The sequence below is a fragment of the Haemaphysalis longicornis genome, unplaced genomic scaffold (assembly GCF_048455015.1).
Source record: "Haemaphysalis longicornis isolate Haplotype H1 unplaced genomic scaffold, Haemaphysalis longicornis Haplotype H1 scaffold_9, whole genome shotgun sequence".
NCBI lineage: Eukaryota > Metazoa > Arthropoda > Arachnida > Ixodida > Ixodidae > Haemaphysalis > Haemaphysalis longicornis.
The window spans coordinates 101,006,773-101,029,699 of NW_027526460.1; the positions used below are offsets into that span (position 1 = coordinate 101,006,773).

The 22,927-nt window shown below is 45.3% G+C and overlaps 1 protein-coding gene across 1 annotated transcript in view; it reads right to left on the minus strand.

Moving 5' to 3' along the window:
• Nucleotides 1-22,927, minus strand: part of LOC144153335 (uncharacterized) — a 65,927-nt gene that overhangs the window by 23,942 nt on the left and 19,058 nt on the right. Inside the window, exons 3-4 of the mRNA XM_077684986.1 lie at nucleotides 21,077-21,294; nucleotides 18,484-18,639 (exon numbers count right to left, since the gene is read on the minus strand). Coding sequence (XP_077541112.1) covers nucleotides 18,484-18,639; nucleotides 21,077-21,294 — 374 coding nt within the window. The remainder of the gene's footprint in view (nucleotides 1-18,483; nucleotides 18,640-21,076; nucleotides 21,295-22,927) is intronic.

The window sequence follows — 22,927 nt, forward strand, 5'->3', positions numbered from 1 at the left end:
TAAATAAATCCGCAGCCCACGGCTGGTCTCCGTTGCCCATAAATCTATGTCCGATAAAAGAGTCTTAAACAGCTGGAAATGTAAAACCATGACACATCTGTATATTTATTGCGTTATGGTATCAAGTGGTTTATTCCACATTCAGTCGTTTGGAAAACAGAGAGCGCTTTGGGCACACTTTTAGCACCTTGTATATGAAACAATTGACTCCTGAAAACACAGCTGCCGGTTTACATTTTAAGCGCACCCAGACATGCTTCTTGTATACGGAATTCCTTCACTTTTAAACTGCTACAACTTACAGAACTGCTTCTCGAAATTGTTGCACAGCTTTTCATTGCAGCCCGACGAAAATAAGGCATTGCTTCGGAGGAGATGCATATATTTCAAGCCCACACAAGCTGCAGTGTGTTTCCAAACCAGTGGTGTGTCGTGCTTACTTACGCGAAAGGCACCCACACGCAAGTGGCACGTCATTTCGCCTTGATATCATTCACCTTGAAAACTCCAGGCACCGACCCATAGCGCATGAACGGAACCCAGAGCTGTTGTATACCGCTAGTTGGAATCTTCCTCCGCGTAACATATCTTGCTTACATGGAAAAATGGTTTGAGTTAGAAGCAATCATTATTTTTGAAGATTTTGCAATAAAGCGGTTGATGGTAATGGATAAGGTTTGATGCAGTTCAAATTCAAAATAGAGTGAAGCTTCATTTGCTTGGCTAAAAGGCGCCCTTTGAAGATAAATGACTAGTGCGTATAATGTAACGCATTACCGATTAAACTGACTAAACATACTACCATATATAGAGTGGAACTTCCGACTAATGCGCTTCCCCCTCTAATGCGCCCTTGTTCACAGAAAGCGAACGGACACATAAACTGTCGGAAGACGGCAGGAATTGCACTTTGACATCGCGACTCCCTACAGTGCATTCTACGACTGCGACGCAGATGGTTGATAAATTACTGCTTCTCTTCTCCACCATATTGATCGCTACACAAAAAGACTAGTGCGCATTGCCAAACGGGGTGGTCAGAAACGCCGGCTGATATTTTCACTAGAGAATTTCATACTTAAAACACATCTTGTAAAATATTGTATCCCACATGGAAAACCGCACAACAAATGTGGCGTTCTCTTCGCAAGTACGCCTCGAAGTACGTTTTCACGCTTTATATTAGGTACTTTTTTCTTGTTTATATTGAGTACGTTTATTTTGAGTTGTCGTTGGCTTTAAATTGAAAGCTTTCGAAATATTTCTACCGTGTAGTTAGCTTGTGCAGTGGAAGGTGATAGCAGACAGAAGCGGGAGTTTTAAACACAGCGGCTGTTCGTGGCAGCGTCATTCGGTGGCTTTCAAGGTTGCGTAAATATGTGTTTGACTCGTGACACCACACTCAAAAAATACAATGAAAATCTGACCAAACACCATTTGAAACCATTGTTATCATGCCGTCTGTTAACCCGTTAAAACCAAAAGAAGCCGCCGTTAAAATCTAACACAGAAATGATGGTTTATGTTTTTGGTGATTATTCTTTGAAATGAAACGTAGAGCTCGTCATTGATTCGCACCTGTATTGTGTTATGTCCCGTAAAGTTGTTATTAATAATCCGAGGACTGTCGGGGTAGGAGGAATAGTAGGAATACTCGTAATAAATTACCACTCAAACTGGTTTCTTTTACTTCCGGTACTTATGAAATTTTGTTTTATCTTCCTCATTATTACAATAATAATACTATTACTGTAATATTTTTGGAATGACTAGTGAACTGAAACTGAAACTTGAAATTAATCAATGGAATTATTAATTTTGCTGTCTAGTTTTAGGATTTCTTTTTTATTTTATTAGCTCTACTGTGGTTGGAAAAAGCTCTCCAAACGCCTTTATTTCCTGCAGACACTTTCTCGTAATAAAATAATACCAAATAACATTCTACAAAACTTATGATTGGCTGATCTTCTGTTTTCATGTGTTTTCCTAAAGCCATCTGGATACAGAGATGTCCTCCCTAGCTAAGGCAGCCACATACTTTTGCTGTTTGGGTGGCGCGCTAGATAAGGCTTCGCTGGTCCTCTATGTCCAAGTTGGTCAGCCGCATTACCACTGCTCGGGAAGAGCTGAGGGGGATGGGTTGGCAGATGAATGCGAGATGCTCGGCTGTGGCTGTTAAGTTCGGGCTCCTCATTTAATTAATGAAAGCTGCCGGTGGCTCATGTATCGGCGTCGCCTCCGCTAGTAGATGCCATGCTGGGCTTCTTTCATGCAGCCGTAGGGGCGCGAAGTTGGAGGCCGCCGAGTGCATGCTTTGTGTTCCTTACTTTGGTGTGGCAAATAACGGGGGTGCTTAGCCCGAGTACCTTTGTTGCGTTGGTATGCGGTCAGCTTGACCGGGCGGTTGGAGTGAACGGCGGATGGGTGCACAGCAGTGAAAACAGCTCCGGCCCGGGATTCCCTCTCGGGCAGCGTGCATGCCCCTATTATGGCTTGCCGACATTGGGAAGTGGCTCAGTCTTTCGTCAAGGTGCACGAGCTGACGGGAAGCAAAAGGATGCAGTCTCTTAGTGTCGAAAAGGCCCGCGGCGTAGTCTTTGAGGATTTGCGAAGCCGGCGTAGGTGCTGTTCGTTTATGGATTATTTGCCTCGAGATTGCTCGCCTACGTTTGGAGGAGCCCTTCCCGCCAGTCACGCAGCGGGCAGCGGCGTCCCTTATAATCTGGGGAAGGGATTAGCCTCGACTCCCTCATTGTGCCGGCGCGCGCGCGCGGACAAGTGCGAGACGGCAAGGCGAGAACACTGAAAGATGTTAGCCACGCGAAGACCGCTCTAAGCGTTCGGCTTTGGGTTTGAGCGGGTGCCGCCCGCTTAAAGGAGCCATGAAGAGAAAACAAAAGTTTGTTTTATTCGAAAGATTAGGTGTTTCATAGTACCCCAAGCGCTTTCCCGGAAGCAAATGATGCTTTATTCACTGAGAAATAAGGCAATTTAAGCCAAAATTTTAAATCTCCCGCTAAATTGCACATTTTGTGACGTGAACAATGGCGTCATACGCGCCGGTCCATGAAACAGATGCTTAGTATGTCGACTCTACATACCACCCACTCGCGGGAGTCAGACCGGAACCGGAACTCGTACCAAAACCGAGACGGCAGCCATTTTCAAAATACTAGTAAAACCTAGTGCACCCGCAGCCCTAGTCATGGATTCACCTACTCCGGACAACAAAACTCTCGCCGAGGAGCTCGGGCTTGCATTTAACAACCTCACACCACTTGAACACTCAACGCTTCCAAGTGCACGAGCGGCAGGAGTTGTGGGATGCACGGATGGACCGGAAAGCGACCATTCCGTGATACTCACCACAGACGAACGCCAAGCCGTCGGCACCGCTGCCTCGTCAGCCCCGTCGCGACGGCCGAATACAGACTGGTACGTATGTGCCGTATTTTTATTACGGTTAATAACAGTTGAATTTCAGTAGCAGTATCGCTTATGCCAGTTGGCCGGTGTCGTGTATGGAAAAGCCGTTCGCGCGAGCTCTCTGCTCCGACCAGAAAGATACGAGCGTCAATGCGCGGTGTCTACGGTATTTTTTCCAAGCTCAGAGCGCTTTGACGAAGTCGGCAACTAGCGGCGGCATGTCCTAGGAGTGAGCTAACGTAAGGGTCACTGGCGTAATCACTTCGTCGGAAATAAAACGAGCACACTCGTACTTCCTTTAGCTCTCTTTCTCTTCCATTTGCAAAGTTCATAAAACGTAGTGACTTGCTTCGCCGATATGCGTCGTTGGGCATCACATGAAAGATCTCTTCACCGGCGGGGATGTCGCATTCCCTCGACGATTTGCCCGTACTACATGGGCATTTCTGGACGCAGCAATGAAATTTCGTTGTAAAGTACTCGAACAAACTGAAGTTTTCAGTGCTTGTAAACAGGAAACGAGGTCGTAACGACAGCAGCAAGCCAACACCATTTCGTAACTTCTGCGACGACTGGCACTATTTCGTCGCTGCTTGCTGCTTGCTGTTTCTTACTCCCCTCGTTTCTATTTTTACCTTTGCTGGTTGGCGATATGACGGCCAATCTCCTGTCAAGGGACTAAAATACCAAGCAAGGTCGCGGCTGTGCGTTCTGGAACGGTTGTTTGGCCCCGAAGAGCCTCGAACCCGAAAATTCGTCTGCGCGACGGCGAGATGTCGAGCTCAGCCGGTGGTAGTTTCGTACGCATTGGCGTACATATTTGCGCGTTTGTTCGGAACTTCAACCGTTTACTCCACCGTTCTTATTGTCGTAAAAGGAATGTGCAGGATGTTCAATGGGCATATAGCTCGCTATGCAAACCGGTAAGCCCTGCCTAACTTGCGTTTGCTTTTGCCGACCTCCGCCAATCGCAGAGCATTTTAGTGGGACTCCATAGGTTCTGTTGCGGGAAATGAGCTGGTGGGTCGCATGGTCATTCCCTTTATTCCTAATTATGTAGCTTATTTGAGCGAAGTTTGCGTTAAAAGTGGTGTCAGTGTGGTTCTAAGGAGGCAATCTTTCGAATGAACCAAACTTGTGTTTTTTCTTCATGGCTCCTTTAACGTAATGTTTCGACCACTCCGCACGGTCAGTTACTTTGAATGCAAGAGGTCTTGTATTTGCTTGTCGGTCGCAATAACGTGCGCGGGAAACACACTATGACTGCATGAGAGAGAGTGTTGGGTCATGTGACCGTAGGTGGGGACATGTCTAGGATTGGTTGGTTCTTGTGGCCAATCGGTGGTCCATATGAATCATGCTGAAAAGGGTTTTCGCTCTTTCTTGAACGCCCCTTTTTGGAGGCGTGGTTTTTGGAATCAAAACCGGAGTGTCGGGTTTTGTCCGGAGGTTGGTTGGTCGGTCGATGGGATCTAGTTCAGTATAGATCATGGCCGAAAAGGATCCTGCGGGCAGAGGGACAATGTAACCGTCATTCTGTCCTGATGTAAATACTTGGAGTAATGTGAATAGTGTGAATAAACCTAATATCCAGCAAAAAAGGCCGTCTTCATCCATCACCTGCTTGAAGCACCTGAAGTCGACCATCGTAGCTAATGGAGATCGTCCTCTCGGCTCGAGCATCAAAAGAACCTCATCATTTCTTCTTTACCATTCACCAAGAAGATGGAGAGGCGAAATCTAACTGTGGTTCTAATGCTGCAATCACAACAGTCGTATGTAAAACTGAAGGTGGATTAGTATGACAGGTCGGTACATTTTAAGCATGCCGCCTCGCCAAGATGGCAGTCTAAGCAGTGGAAAAAATAGGTAAGAATCGGAGGACCTGCGCAAGCCTCAAGTGATATTGTAACTGAAAAACGCTTATCACTAGAAACCAGAACTTTAGGCAAATGTCTATTTTTCCCTTGAGTCTATTTCAAGCTTACTTAACATATAAAAGCATGAACTAAGGAAGGGGAGCCTTTTAAGCAATAGTTCATTGTTCCTATAGTGCCTATTTTGACTGCATGGACTTTTTAGCGCCTATTCTGATTATATGGGCATATATGGGCTTTTTAGAGTCTAAATGCCTTTTTTGTGGTATGTATGGCTGTTCTTGGTTTTTCGAGTCTATGTTCTCCAAGGGCTGCTCTCGCTTTCACAGGCCGCAACTGGGCATTTGTCTCACGCCGTTCGCGAAAAAAATCCTCGAACCCTGCCAAACACTGCGAGAAATGCAAACCGCGCTCGAGTCTCCGCCACGTCGACCTCGCCACATCAGCCAAGCCGCCAGAGGCCCACGCGCAGTGACACCACAGCCACCCTCACCAACGTCCCCTCTGTCCGCACAAACTGTTTCGTTCTATGTCCTTCCGACATGCTTTGTCTGCTGACCAATGACAAAACCTTCTGCCGATGAGCCCTATCCATTGCTAACGCAGTAAAAAAACGGGCAAAAAAAATTGAACGGGACACAGCCGCGCACATGCCACTCATGGTCAAAGACGCCTCCTAGGGAAACTACGTGCACTTATAACACATCAATGTTTTAAGGTGGCACCACAAACCCGTGCACAGTCATCCTGAGATGACGGATACAACTCCAAGCTGCAACATGCAGCACGTGTGGAACAAAGAAGGAACGCGAAATGGCGCGTATAGGAATGAGAATCTCTCGACACGCTATACCACTCTTTGTGCGAGTGCCCCGCGGACCCTTACCCCCCCTTCCCCACCCCCACCCACTGGGAGCAGGCCTTGGGTAGCTCTTGCCTCGTGGATCAACGGACCCTGACGCAACGGGCGCTGCAGGTCGCTTCGGTCATCTGGGCTGAGGCCACCGCCCCAACCTGAACCCGGTGTCTCACCAATAAAGTGTTTTTCTCTCTCTCTCTCGGGAATAAGTACTCTGGTAGTGAGCGCCGCCATTTGCCGTGCCGGGCAGCGCTCAAGGGCATTTGGAAACCTAGAAATGAGGAAATTAGTTGCATAGAGTCTTGAGTGCTGTCTAATAATAATAATAACCGGTATTTAGTGCACAGTTACGGAATGGTGTTATTCTCGCAGCGTTGCTAGTCTGCTGTTTCTGCAGAACAGAATAGGTCAGTAATTTGTACTGAATTATGGCACTTCTCTGTATTATCCATGGATTCAACGGTGTTGTGAAGAGCTAAGGAAGTCCTTCTGCTCCATCAACTAATCAATACCGGCAGTTAGGATCTTTTTTCGGGGCGTAGTTGTGTCTTCCAGCAGCAGTTACCGATTGTGCCTATTCCACCAGAGTCCATTGTTACCCCTTAAAAAACTCGGCTAAGGGCGGATAACTACTGCAACAACACTCGACAGTGATATTCACCGCTTTGAAGTCGGCAAAAGCGTTCCGGCTCACATTATTTACACCCCGCTTCGCTTGAACCTGATTTGCCGCATTCGTGTGCTTATTTCCCACTCTTAGCAGAAAGCAGTTCCTCAGATGAAAGTTTGGGCGCCTTTCTGAGACAGAATGCTGATCTCATTTCGAAGGTAGAGGACAAATCCGACAGCATCAACGAAGGCCAATCTTGTCTGACATTCTGACAAAATTTCTGGATTTCCTGTTCCAATGAACTGGCGGGGCTTTCTGGAGCAAACATTCTCATATTCCAAATAAAATCAGGCCGTGGAGTATCCTGAAGTACAAGCACGCTCCACCAACTTAAGTAAACGTTGAGTATTTTTCTGCACAGAATTATCGACTGAAAGAAAACAACTTTAAGAAGCAAATCAATAAAATGGGCCTTGTTTGTCACGGCTTTTACGACTTTTTTTGTTGTAGAATCACCATGCATTTTACGGATATCTGTTAAAATAACAACTCCTGTGTGGCTTGTTTCCATGATGAAAATAAAAAGACTTTCCGAAAGCACAATACTTGTCCGCTGTTTCCACTGGAAATCAAAATTTTGTCGTAAAATACGCTGCTGAAGTAAATGGGAATTGAGCTTATAAGGGCATAAACGACTGTATTTCGTGCCTATATATGCCTAATGGCACTTCTCAGTGTCTGTTACTGGTGCCTGAACCTTGATTTTTCTTGCCTGAAGTACCGGCCTCTACTTATCATCACGCCTCTGTTAATCGAAAGCAGCTGATCTGTGCATTTAGGGGGCTCTGATGAAATTGATTAGATATAAAATAGAGTGAAGATACAAGAACAGCTTAGGGCTTCTGGGTGCTCTGCAGGAGGAATATTATATGCTTCTGAGGCCATGAACGAAGGAAAGATCTTATAGTAGGATTCAATGTCACAAAGAGATGGTCGGGAATTTTTCATAATTGTACGGCATCAACGATAGCGTTGTGGCCTTTGCGATGAAAGTATATACGACCTACAAGTTAAAATTAGTGCATATCAATGAGCTAGCGTGCAGCAACAGAAGCCAGTAGTTGACAGTTTCTACGAGGAGGCGGATTCAGAAATTAGCATTTTGAAATAACCACTTAGCGCATGACATTGACTGGAGATTCTATTAACGCAAAAAATCTGACGGGAGCACGTAGGTGATATGCAGTGACAAGCACAAAAAACACTACAGTGAAAAGACGAGGTGATACACTGGTTGTATTATAAGAGAGGAATAACGTTGTGTGATACACTGGCGTTATTAGCAGAGAAGAATGACCTGGTGTAGTACAAACTTCTTCGGCAAGTGAAGCAGCACGAAGTGGACAAATCTGCAAACGAAAATCTGCCTCTGTGAGGCCGTGGTACAACAAAATCCAAGGGTCTTTCATCGCAAGGATGCTACAACGCATTGCTACGTCCTATCACCACAACCTATAGTGACTTCGGAAGCTGATAAACTGTTCTGTTCAAACGGGTATCCAAAAAGACAGCGGTAAAAGCGACTTATACTGCTAAACGGAGTTCATGTTCGGACAGACAACAGACATCAGTGATCTGCAAAAGCTTATCGAGAAATCAGTCTTGTGCTACGTGTGAAATAATATTTGAGCACCGGCCCCAGTTGGCCGTGAAAGAAGAGAACAAACTTTGTCTGAAAACGAAGCCGCACCTGGACTCCCGCGTCTTTTGGGGGGTTGTTTATTTAGGGTAATACTGAGCAAACTAGCAAAACCAACTCCGCGGTGGGAACACCGATAGCTAATGCCCCTTTCTCCGCGTGAAAAATCCGTACATGGCGGGCGCACTATTGTTGCGCAACATCAGAGTGCCATTTTTTAGTACTTAAGGTGTCTATAACAAAGGCTTTATATTTAAAGTACCGACCCGTGTCGTTACCACAAAAACTCAGCCCGCAATACTTTCAGTGGATGAGGGCACCTGTCCGCAAAACGGCCCAGTTCGTCTCATAAGCACACCGTAGAAATGTTTTTTGCTTGTTTTATGTTGGGCTGCTATACCCAACAAATACTGACGCTTGTTCTTAAAACAATCGCGCGCTTAATTTTTTTATGTGCGTAGAGGTGCACAGCATAAGTTCACCGGGCCATGTGTAGTCACCAAGTTACAGAGAGATCCCTCCAAATAACGCCTAAATATGGCAAATTGTTTTGAGGTGATATTTAATGCATGAAATCGCTCCGAATACGCAATTTCCTTCCTGGCAAATTGTGAGCTATTTTTTGAGAAAAAAAGGTAAATAGTCAAGAAAAAAGGGCAGCATCTCCACTCTGCGGATGATGGTGAGGGTGCGGTGTACGGGGAATAGACATGACATCCAAGTGGCGCCCGAGTGAAATCTGATTTGCGCCCTGACCGTCATTAACGATTTGAGCCATGGGATGCACCTTGATTGTTCCCTAAATGAAACTGCAACGCACGGCTCAAATCGAATCGCTTGATTTTCTCTTGATGGTGGTGCGCGCACGGATGGACGCGGACGGGCATTGCGACATCCTAAGGTATACTCCGCACCATTTCAGGCGAGGGAGTAAGCCGTTTGACTCTCGGGTACTGACTCATGGTCGTAGCCTAAAGGGTACCACGACTGACACTAACTCTGCCTGGTCTACCATACACAGGCTCGAATCCTGCCGGTGGCTGTGTGTTTTTTCGTGATTGCACATGCTATGCGCACGGACGCGGACGGACATTGTGCGGTCCTAAGGTACTCCGCACCTAGAAAGAAGCATCCTAACTATTGCTTATCCGTGCTGTAAAATCCATTCCAGTCCAATAGAATTCCATTTGTTCAAATATCACAGTCATCCCCAAGCATATGGTGCGTTCTAGTAACCGCGGCGTCCTCAACGACATTTAACGTGCAGACTTTACCAAGCAACGAAGGTGCATGTAGCAGCACAAAACCATTTTATGTTGTTTGGATGCAAACGGTGCCCCCATGTATCAGCGTAGCCTGCGCAGACAGTGGAGTGTGTCAAGGAATCTTCAGTACCCTCAGCAAGGTTTAGCCTGCTAAAAACCCCACCATGTCTTTCTTGTACTGCGAAGGACGTGTTTCTTATCGCGAAGCTATAGTATCTTCACTGATGCCGTCGCACGCCAATACGCACTGCAGGAAAGCAAATTTTTCTGAAGAAAATGATGAATGATTGATTAATTGTAGGTGCTTAACGCGCCGACGCAACGCAGGCGATGAGGCGCGCCGTAGTGGAGGGCTCCAGATTAATTTTGACCACCTGGGGACTTTAACGTGCGCCGAAATCTCGTACACACGGGCGTTTTTGCTTTTCGCCTCCATCAGAAAGCGGCCGCCGGGGCCGGGAATCGAATCCGCGTCCTCGAGCTCAGCAGCGAAACGCCTTATCCACTGAGCCACCACGGCGGGTGAAAATGATGAATGATCGTGAGTGAAGGGAAAGAAGAAAACGCTTCTCGTGGCCGGAACCAGAACTGGGTCGCTCGATTTATGAAGCTGGCGTGCATCCGATCGCTCCATTTCGACAAAGTCGATACGAATGCCAAGCAGCAGGTACCGCTTTCCGCCGTACACCCCAAAACCAAGCGTTAGGCCTACTGAGTGCACTCCCGAGAGTTCTTGAGTATTCTAGAAAAGTCGTGCGTACCTCCAGAGTAGCACATACTCGTAGTGCGGGATTGGCCAACCGGAGAATTCATCCCGAGAAGGCTTCGCGTTCAACCATCGTCATTCTTAGGCGGATGTGTGCATGTTTTTTTTTTTAAGTTCACAAGGTTTGTAGTTCAAAACCACCCAAGCCAATCAAATTTTCTTTTTCGGCTTTCGAGATTGTAGGTGAAGTTAATACGATATCAAAGCAAGATCAGCATCGCTGTGTAGTAGTCACGAGGAGGCAGTGGCTAAGCCGTCGCGTTTTTGTGCACAAGGATGGGAGCTGAATCCAGTTCAGGGAGGCTAATTTATGGAAGGCGGAAAACAAGAAAAACTTTCTTGTCGAGATTTTGCTGCAACTCAAAGATGTCCAGGGGGATCAAGGTAATCTGTAGGCCCCATCCAAACACCCTCACAGACAAAGTGCAGCGGCAGCGTCTCCCTTCCTACAGAAAATGCACCGTTGTGTATCCAGGAAAGACCTATTAACAGACCACTGGTGGCATGCGTATTTTCGTTGTGGTAACATCGAGACATTTTGCTTCGCAATTTGAAAAAGTGTACTGCTTGCCCCTCGACGGGCTCACTCGGAACCGCCAGAGTAAAAATATCAAAATTATTTTCGTGATATGACCTTCTAGAGCTCGACGAATTTACGCACGTGGGATTTTCTCTGAGCCTTGCTTCTATGCGAAATTTTCCAACACACAAAAGAACCTTGTCGTGGGCGAGATGACTGCTTGCACTGACCCAAGATATTGGGTTGAATTTGGCTGGCTGGAAGAAACAGCTGAGCAGTATCACATTATAGTAAGCTAATGGTTTGCGTATTTTCGTTTACCTCATTGACAACCTATAAAGCGAAGCCATCTTTGGCGTAATATATGGGCTTCATCCCCGCACACCAACAACGGTAGTTCATTGGCGCGGCCGGGCATACATTTTTTTTACTTTGGCGGGAAACGACACTCCCACGTACAGAGAATGCGACGCACGTTCAATGTGTCAAGGTTGTCTACAATTATCCGTATCGCTCCACCATAGTGAGCCCCATAACCCAGTTGTACATTCTGCGCGTGAAGACCTGAAGTTCGATCCTTTTTTTTTATGAAAAACCGAACTAGTATGGCTGGTAATATCTGCATTCCTTCTCTGGCGTCCAATTCCCGCAATAAATATCAATCACCATCAGTACTATAGAACATAGCTATAGCTATGTTCTACTACACATCAGTCCCACATCAATCCGACTACACATGGGACTAATACACATCAGTCCTATAGAACATAGAACATAGCTAGTCCCATAGAACATAAAATACTAAAGTATTTTATTGCTGGCTGAGGGTCACGTATTACTCCAACAGCAACACCGATGCAAAGAAGCCCAATGAAATTAATACGTTAGGGGTGTAAAAGTAGTATATAACTTTACCTTGTCGATAGATCTCGTTTTCATCAACGTGCTTCCCAAAAGAGACCTTCTACGGGAGTGCTTTCCTTGGCGAAGAGTAACGTTCAGAGGAAACCTCAAACACATTTTATGGGGTACAGGAAGATCTGACCGAGAGTACAAGTGTTTCTCATACCAACACCAAATATACTGTGGAAGCGTTATCTCTCTTTTTGGCTCGCAAACTACGTCATAAACACGGGGCCCTTGGGCCAACTACGTCACAAACATGTTTCCATTGTGCGTATTGCCGTGGGACTCCACATTTTCTTTCCATTTGTGGCTTGGCGCCTGGCGACCTTAGTTTCTATAACGCATTTGCACTTCAAGCTCCTAAGATTTTTCTTCTCTCTTTCACGCAGACGGCTTACCCTAACGATAGAAAGCTTCGGTGTAAAAACAATGCGTGTATAACGATACCAACAATGGGATATAGAAGTATACACTAAAACAGAGCAACTGTTGCACTGTTCCAAATACACAAAAAAACTAGTCGTAAGCGATTGAGCAAAATCAGAACAACTGCCGGAAAATGTAATTTATTTGAGAAAAGCTCAATTATATTCTTCCTGAGACGCGCGAAAGGGCAGAACACTATCGTGAAAGGGAAAGTACTTGCAGTTAAACGGCAGGGAAGGCAGTCTTTTACCGACAGGACATTTCCACCAGAAATATAGTATACACGGGCCCCGTTTTTACCATGCCCATTCCATGCAGGCAGGGGTAGGGGGCAGTAAAACGTATTTTGCCTCTCTACCTGAATGGTTTAAGGCGTTTAATGAACGTGAAACATACATTCTACTTACAGCCTAATGATGTGGCTAGTTTATTTGCTTGTTATGCCAAGCCGATGTCCTCTTACATTTCATTCTCATTTCCTATTTTCCCCAGTGCGAGCAGGCTTGCCAACATTTCTCTGTTACGCCCAATCCACTGTTTAGTACGTTTTATTATGTAATAGAACTCTACCCGGTGACCGAAATATTCGCCACTCCCTACACGTAATCCTGAATAGATAAATGTGCAATAAAATGCCTGCCCACTCTGTCATCAGATGGAAACATTCTAAACGTGATTAAGAAGCACTTGTCTTGGTTTCTCCATGTTGTTGCGTACTTCTACGTAAGGCAATGAACCGGTGAGTCAGCAGCTCTATAACGAAGACAAATCCACTCAATGCGCAGAAAGCGCCGTACAGGTAGAGAATGGAGGCTATGTCTCTCAGTTTGAGGTCTTGCTGTTCTTCGATGACCACGCACCGGTCCAGGGAAGGCATGGTAGTCACTTGCACATGCTCCGCAATGCCACTTTCCCGCAGAACCTCCACCCTGTCAATAGATGCAATGTCCAAAAGCACTCCTAAATACCTATGTGAGTCACCCGTGCAATACTCTACTGTTACATTCGAAAACCGTAGGCAGTGCCATGCTACACTCCATGCACAAAACGCAGCGTCAGACGATATCAGGGCATGGTGACATCTCAAATGGAAAAAAAACTTCTCAGATGAAATCCAAGAACGGTAAATCCCAAAGGAGGACTAATGAATTCCAAAACTCCTACATAGCACTATTGTGCACACCACGGCCAGCATGCTCCTACGGCGCATAAAACTACTATTGCTAGTTTGAGCCTAGTATAAGGAATTCCACGCGGGACGCCTTATAACACCTTCTGTTTCATGTATGCTGAATATGCCCTGTTAAAATTGATGTACTACTCCAGGTAACGTAAACCAACCACTGGATGAATTTTCGTCAAATTGAAGTCTGAGGGAAACATTTCGATGCCCATTGATACAAATGATGGGCGGGAGGTTGACTACACCAGCGTGAAAGACGGATAGTGCGGAAATTGTTCATAGCACAGGGAGACCGATGTGGGACTGAAAATAAACATTGGGAATGTGTGAGGATAGTAGCTGTAGCTAACGCAGGGGAAATTGACCTTAATCGAAGAAAAGCCAATGCTCTAAGCGAAGCTTTGCTAATCAAATTGTTACTGCCTTCAGAGATCTTCTTGTTGTACAGCAGTGAAATTCCACGGCATGAGAACATTGAAATATGACAACAAACGCCATAAATTAAGTCTGTTGCTTTTGGGGGTAGAGACCAGGATAACACGGCAAAGCCGGAAGAGTTTTTATTGCGTATTCGTAAGCACAGGGCGGCACTTCGGCCTCTTTAAAGCGCCCATGCAGAGAAAATGCAAGATTCTTTGTCGCGAAGGATTGCCTCATTAGAATAAAACTGTCACCCCTTTTAACGCGAACTTTAATCAAATACGCTACATAATTAGGGTATAAGAGAATGTCCATGCGACCCGCTAGCTCATTTCCCGCGCTAGAACGTATTGTATTTGTCTTGTGAAGAAATCATGGGCGGAACAGATGATGCCCTAATCACGACATACCTGGCGTTAAGCAAGAAGGATCGCATCGTTTGAAATGAAAGGTTATTCGTTCGCACGGCACCACGACAGCAGTCGTAAATGTGTATCTGAATTGTAGCTTCACTAATCGATAGCAATGACCACTAAATCCATATTGTCATATTTGTAAACAGACAACTCGGAAAGCCAAATTTGTCCAGGAAGGACAGTACAGTGTGGCAGTGAGCAAAACAAATACTAACGTTTTTTCAATGCCGTGCCGAAGATTCGGGTCCATATTTCGGTTCATGTATGAGACAAACATCCAGTTGTTTATGTACTGCGTTCCGAAGTAGTACTCTCCGACAGGAGTTCTCCTGCAGAAGTTGGATGCCTGTCCCACAAAAAGACAAAAATACGTTTCATTCTGCCATTCACCTCTCTTCAGTTCGCCACTTTCGATTAACACCAGGGTTTAAAGTATAACTTGAGGTATAATATGCCACAAATGTAATGAACATTCTGAATCTATAAAATGTAGTGCCGCGTGACTTCCTGTCCTCTTCGGTGAACTACGCAAATGACTTTTCCCTTGCTGTAGACTTTGCCGTTCTTCGTGAGCACTCATAACAGTGAACCCTGGCGACGAAGTAATCGCGTCAACAAATTCGCCTTTTATTTACAGTTTTTTCTATTTCTCCTGCGGTGCTTAGTAAGGACATTATATCAATTTTGAATTAAGTAACACTTACAACGAAGTCACTTTTTTGTCCTGAGGAATCATTAACAAACACGGTGCATCTTGTTACTTTAACTGTGCAGACGTGAGACCTGACCTCTGCCTTTCTTTGTACAATCAAACATTTCAATTTAGCTATATTTACACTCGTAACGGAAGATGATAGGTGTAACATTAAGGGACAAGAAGAGAGCGGAGTGGGTCAGTGACAAAACGCCTGTTAAGGACATATTGGTAAAAATTAAGAAGAAATGGACGTGTGCAGGGCATGTAATGCGAAGGCAAGATAACCGTTCGTCATCAAGGGTAACAGAGTGGATCACTAGATAAGGCAAGCGTGACGGGGGCGGCTGAAAGTTAGGTTGGCAGATGAGATAAAGAAGTTTGCCCGAATAAATTGGTCGCTGTTACCATAAGACCGGGATAATTGGAGATCAATGGGAGAGGCCTTTACCCTGCAGTGGGCGTAGATAGGCTGCTGCTGCTGCTGCTGCTGAGGATGATATTTCCACTACAAGGCAATCTCATCTGTCAGTGGGCATGAAAAGATGCATAAAGGCGCGGCTACCTACGACAGCTCTATCAGCCCATGGCAATCCCTGGAGCCTAGTACTTGGATGGCCGATATGCAGCGTTAGGTTCCTTCTTGAATCTTGCAGACGACTTTATCCCCACGACCAATGGCAGCATTGCGGCACCACAAATGGTACACTTTCCGAGTGCATATTTCTCTGTTTATTTTTGATAACGGTATTTTAATTACAGCGCCAATGTTACAGACAAGCTTATGAAAGAGTTGATTGACGTGGTAGCGAAAATACGAAAACTGCACTGCGGAAGCACACCCTCGCTCGTAGGCATGCCCGTATGACAATTATCTGTACCAAGCCTCACTGTAGTTATCACTTCATGAAACTCGGCTCTGCAAAAGGGGAGCCACTCATTTTGAAGTAGCTGCTAAATCGACCGACGTTACCAGTCTTTGTTCCTACTAGCTTGTACAAAGCCGCGAAAAACGTTATTTTCACTGTCAACGTAACAGAAAACGGCCGACCGCAAATTAACAAACTGGGCAGCTTATTTTTCTTGTAAACGTTATTCTCTCTTGCTGTTAATTTGCAGTGTCGGACGTGAAGATGAAAGGCACATTGTCAATCAGGTTTGTTCACATTCTGCATACAGGTTGAAAGCAAACCGTAAGTACTCCTACGAATGATACACCACAGCGGAACTATTGTTTTTTTACTTATTGTGACGTTATGCGTCACTCATCGTGTATGCGCAGTTTGCAGTAACAGTAGACACTCTATGACTCAGTTCTACTCGCTCCGTTTTGACACAGATTCCAAAAGGTGAGCAAGGATTATTTGATTTACGCAGACTACCCTTGAAGTAGCCGATAATTTATTTCGTTTACTTTTAAATCCAATTGTAACAATGTTTCGCCTTGTTAACGGCATTCCACAGCTCCTCCGTAAAATAAACGGATTGGCAGTGACCTATACCAGTGGTCTACTATCTTCACCCGCTACCTTCATGAAGCCTCAATCTCAATTTCTTCAGCTCCTCTAGTGCTGAACTAGTATAAACAACAACTCCTCTTATCGAGACCTGCCGGTGAGCCATGCAAGCTCTTGAAATATTTTTTTAAACATGACAGTCGCTCTTGAGATAGTCAAACGCAAACATTTTTGGATTTCCATTTACGCGTGTCTGTCCCTCCGTTTCGCGTTCAGGCCAAACGTTTAAAGAATTCGTCGAAAAGAAGTTTATAGAGGTAGAACCACACACAAAACCCCTGAAAATACTGGCATTGGTCAATACCTATCCTCCTTATTTAGGGCAAAGGAAACTTCAGGCATATTTTAGGCAAACATTACAAGTTTACCGGTAGTGTCCGCGTTCTTTTCGTTAAGACTTTAAGAATACAGGTTGGGTTCTTAAGGTTTAACCTTTGTAAAAATATTTATCACCAGCGAAGCACAGCCTAGGCCACGGTGTTTTATACAAGTTTGCTTTTGCGTGAGATTTTGCAGCCTGCCGTCAAACTATGCCTACTGGGTGACTGAAATCATCCTTTCGCTTGCGCTGAAGGGAACACACGGACGTCTCAGCCGGCGGTGCCATCAAATGCGATACTTACGAACCAAGCGCTCACAAAGCAGCACTTTGGTGGGCGTGCATCGTGTGTACTGTAGTCGTCGTTCCTGTAAACTTAGTCACCCGAGTGTTTTTATATCATCAGCAGCAGCATCCTATCTAGGCCCACTGCAAGGCAAAGGCCTCTTCCATGGACCTCCATTTATCCCGCTCCTGTGTTAACTGCGACCATTTTATTCCCGCAAACGTCTTGATTTCCTCCGCCTATCTAACTTTCTTCCGCCCCATGCCACGCTTGCTTCTCTAGGGATCCACTCTGTTATCCTTAATGACTAACGGTTATATTGCCTTCGGATTATATTGCCTGCCCACGCACATTTCTTCTTCTTAGTCTCTATTAATATGTCCTTAACACGCGTTTGTCCACTGACCCACTCCGCTGTCTTCTTGACCCTTAATGTTACACCTATCGTCTTCCGTTCCATTGCTCGCTAAGTCGTCCTCAATTTAGGTTGAACCCTCATAGTGAGACTCCAAGTTCCTGCCCCGTAGGTGAGTAGCGGTAAGATGCAGTTGTCTTGCAGCTGTGTTTCATATTTCAGTCGTTAAACACTCGCATCGTGACGTCATTTGCTTCCACTCAACCGCACCATAAGAAAGTCCAGTCGCTGCTAGATGATGTTACGTGAACAGCAGTTTCATCTTCGCCCTAGTGGCGAAGCTCCGAGCAAGCGAAGCGGTAAGAAAGGCGCAGCTGGCGCCGAATGGAAAACACAGCGTGCGCGCCGGAGGCTTGATGTCAACGCGACGAGATGACTGACCTTGAAAGATGTAGCGTAGTTCTGATTTCGCTCTAACAATTGCCCGGAAAAAAACTCCGCGTTCAGATGGCGCAGAAAAGCTCGTAGAAAGCAAGCCCATCCTTTTTTTTCTCGTGCGAGAACAAAGCAGGCACAAAAAGAACAGAACTCCCGGTCTCGCTGTTGAGGCAAGAACAAGAAACCGAAGACAAAGTGCGTGCTGTCCCAACTTATGGCACGTTACCAGGGTGAAGGCAGGAAAATTTAACTGCATTAGAAGAACAGCCATTCAATTTATGATGAGAGGAGAGAGAAGGCAGGTTATAACAGCGCGAAAGGTGGTTGAGCAAATCAGAAAAGGAGTTTCGTAGCAGGGGCACCCGACGACTATCGTCGTTTGATGACATTGTCAGTAAAAAAAAGCAGATCCGCTGCCAATTTTTGTTGTTCTTGTAAGTGCGCCTCACTTCGTTAGAAATATAAAAGGCGCTAACTTTTTTGCGGAAAAAACACGCTCACCTCATATTGTGAAAGCAACATCCCATGCAACATGACAGCTTTTTCTTCTGCAATCTCGATGAGCATTTCTTCCGAGTAGCGAAACAGCCCGTAGATGTCACTTCTGTCACGCCGAATCATTCTCCATATAGTGCGTTCGGCGACACCTTTGCTGGACTATGGAAGGTTTGAAAAACACATAATTAGAAACGTATGTTGTCAATGCCAGAAGTACCGCATATCAAATGCTATAACTGGAGGGAGATGTGCATATGGAGACAGGTATCTTGCTAGGTAGATACAGATATCTATAGAATATATGAATATATAGATAGATATAGATATAAATAGACAGATATATATATCTATAGAATACAACCAGTGGAGGCGCAGAATGATAAAACAGTTATCTATCTATATATGGACGACGGGTGCCGGACAATCAGAAAGACAGACAGACGGATGGGCGATGGTACCACCGTACGTATGGATGGATGGAGGTGGTTAAGTTGGCAGGTAGGTAGGTATGATGGTAGGTATGTCTGTAAATGCGGGGGGGGGGGTTAGTTGGAAAACTGGTGGTTGGGTAGGTACAGTAGAATCTCGATAAACGGAAATCGCTTAAACGGAATTGCCGCTTAAACAGAACAGTTGCCTGGAATTCGGTTGGTTTTGTATTCAGCTCACGTAAAAAAACTCTCGGTAATCGGACCTAAAATTTCCACATCACCGTGTCAACGGAACCAGAAATGCTTGTGAAATCCACTGGCATGAGAATTAGATTTTTACGGTTCCCGCTGTTTCGTTCTTGTTTTTTTTTTCTTCCTCCATGCTTTTTTAGCCTTGTTGGCCTCGTAAGCCTCGTCTCGTAAGTGGTTAGCCGTGTTAGCGCAACGAATGCAACATCGTAGGTCTTGTTCCAGTCGTTCGGTCTCGATTCTAGATGCCGAGGCTACAGGGCTCATCTCCTGTCGCCTCGTTCGTGCCATCGTTGTGCTATTCGTCCTTCATTACCACGTTGCCGTCTTCTAAATTAGGTGTCTCGTAAGCACTCGCGAAGTTGAGGCCTCTAGCCTCCGTGAAGATGCAGTTGCAAGGACTCAAACAAAAATACTTGACGCATTTTGTAGTGCACAGCGACTCATTGTTGCCAAACCAACTTTGTGAATGCTGTGCCTACGCTTCTTGCAGTTTTCTTGCTTTCTTTCTGAAAACTACCAGCTACAGTCACTTTCTAGTGGTTAGAGTTCCATGAAATTCCCTTAGAAGTGTGTACGCACAAACATTCGCACCTTAGAACATCCCTCAGTAAACGGAACTCCTGTTAAACGGAACTAATTTTTCCGGTCCCTCGAAGTTACGTTTATCGAAAGTCTGCTGTACATGGGCAGGAGCGTGAGATAGTGTGTGGTTAGTTTTGCGGGCAGGTGGGTAGAACTGAACAGCTCCTCGACTCCCCGAAATGGTGTCACTCTAAGCATGCCAAGTTTTATGTGCCGCAAAATAAAACTTCATCCGTATTTATAGAGGTGCATGGTAGGGTTAGGTCAATCAAGCCCACACTGTACGCACACAGCCGAACGGCCAGGTCTGAAGCAGCATATTTCCTTCTTTCTCCAGGACAAATGCGTCCTTGTACCCACTCTTTTAATGACCAGCTGGGGCCGCTAATTACCTCAGCTTTGAGTTATTGCATCGATCACACAAACAACAATAAATATGTGGCATATCATGCACCATAACGCTCCAGCTTGTGTTCAGGGCGCATGACTGTAACAGACACCTGTTGTTAACATGCTATACATGCATTCTTTAAAGCATGCAATTTATCAGCAGCATTGTCCCCAAACATACCTAGGCTAGAAGGCCCTCATCTGTAAGCTAGGAAGACGAAGATGTGACGTATATATTGTAGTATGTCCGGCGGAAAATAGCCATATTTTAGTAGATGCGGTGGAAGGCAGGTCTGGTGCACCTACAGACGAAGACTTATGCATAACCGCGCCGTATTAACAAAACGCAAAAGGCTTGAAAACTCTTCGGCAACGTCAGGATGACAAAACACGTGTTTTATGTCCCACGCGCTTGATGAGTGTGGGCTCAAAAGACTGCGACGACAGCGACAAAGCAACCATATCACCAGCCACAAGCAACACGAAGGCGTACGCCGACGAAACGCCCTCTCAGAAAGTCTTTCTTTAGTGATGAGTTCCTCTTTGTCAACCAGAGCACAAGAGCGCGACGCTCTACGTAGCGTTGGCTGTGTGCGCTGAAAAATCACTCTAAAAGTCAATCAAAAACACCTTTACAGTCTTCACATGTAGGAACTGCGTCTTTCTTGATATCCTGAGCGCACTAAAGTAGCTATACAAAACAGCGATCCTGTACGATAAAAGGGTCTATCTCCTGCTGCCATTACATCACTTTCAGGTGAGAAAATGAGGAGGAATATTTTATTTATGGAGTTTAATATCATATCAAATAGCCCCACATCCGCCAAAGTTGCGCATCTGGGCGGCGAAAATATTTGTGTAAAAATTAGGCAACGGTTAAAACATCTTTATCAGGCAAATCATTCGCACAGCACTTTTTTTAGAAATAACATATTCATTACCTCCAGGTAGCGTGTGATCTCGGTGTCTTTGAGGAGGTACACTTTTAGGTGGGGCCTCGCAGCAACGTCCGACAGTGTGTTAATTTTTTCCAGCTCGGTCTTCACCATGAGGCAGGCCCTCATTTGGCCCGCAAACGCGTTCATGAGCACTACAATGGCAAGCCACCACGTGCCACTGAGGATCCTAAGAACGGTTCCTTGCGGCGAACGGGCTGAAGCTGCACGGTAAAAGTAATTAGAAGTTCAGCGTGTCTCACGGCCAGCTAATTTTCAAGCCACAAGAAGGTACGCACAATTTTGTAAGCACTCTCAGATGCGGGCGCTCATTTAAAACCACTTAGAAAAGGGACGGATATCGGGCAGGGTGGTTTATTACCATACTACACAGAGCAGAGCTGTCCAGGCGAAACTTGACCATGCGACAACTGTGCGAGGCAAAGTGCTTCACATGCAAGTGGATTCCTCCTTCAAGCCATTATTGCCATACTATTTCCAACCGAGTGAAAAATCAGCTCGTCCTTTCGTTCAGCGTGTATCTCGCCGTCATCAAGACCGGCCTCTATCAGCCGCTGAATCACCGCAACGTTACTGTCTTTCTCAGCGTCTCGTTTGGTACGAGCACCGCATCTTCTGCTGTTAGAGCATTAATTTCAACACTGAAGCTACTCTGTTTCTTCATGATCATGTGTGGGCGCAGCAAACTGATCGGTTCCTTCATTTATTTATGGGCAACTGATTTGTACTGAACAGAAAATTCTCTTACTACATGTTTTTTACATTTATTATGAGGTTTAACACGCCGGCGCTGCACAGACGATGAGGTGCGCCGTAGTAGAGAGCTCCGGATTAATTTTGACCGCCTGGGGGTCTCTAACGTGCGCCGAAATGTCAAGCACACGGGTGTCTTCGCTTTGCACGTTGTTTACAATCCACCCTCCCATGCAAAGCAACCAATAAATGAGAATGGGCGGTAGAGTAAGTATTCTTCAGAACAAAAATAGCCAAAGTAACAAAAAGTATGCGCTGTTGTGACGCAGGAATACAACCATCAGCCGTGAAGTTAGGATTCACTACACTTCGGACACTGATCATTTCTTGTCGTTTTTAGCTGCCTCCAACCTCCCCTTCACTATTCTTATACTATACTACATACGAATGCTACTGCGATATAATATTTCGGTAACTGTTCTGATGTTCTAATAGACAGTTAGAACACTCACCCAACAGAGGGGCGGTGCTCTTATTCACTTAAAGTTTATTAATCACACGCTAAACGCCCGCCGATATTCCTAATGTATTTCTGTGGGTATAAATAAACCGCCGTTACAAAAAGGCGTCATGTGGTTGCAAAACGAAACAAAAATTTGCAATTTCATTCAATTGTGCGATATTTTTAGCTTTGTAACTTTTGTACATGAGTAGCCGAGTGATGCCTTTCGTTGTTATGGTTTACAGTGGATTGAACGTATCCCAACCTTAGCCGTGCATTCAAATTCATACCATTCATACCAAAACCTTTGGCAGATTTTTCTCTATGCATTCCTATTACTTGGTTTCCATCATACTTGTCTGCCATAAATTGTGTATTTATTTTTGTGAGAATTTTAGACACCACTGAGCACACTTGTTTCGTACGCAATGTGGAGTAGCGGGAAGGCTAAAATCACAAGAGGAATACCGCAAGAACCTAAAAAGAATTCCTGTCAGAGGACAAAAAAAATTGCTGTGACAACAGAAGTCCTGTTGTTACGACAAAGCCACCTCTCGTTACGACGCACATTTCTGTCATAACGACAAAGTCAATTTTCTCAACGACGAACATTGCTGTAGTCACAACAGAACTGGCATTTA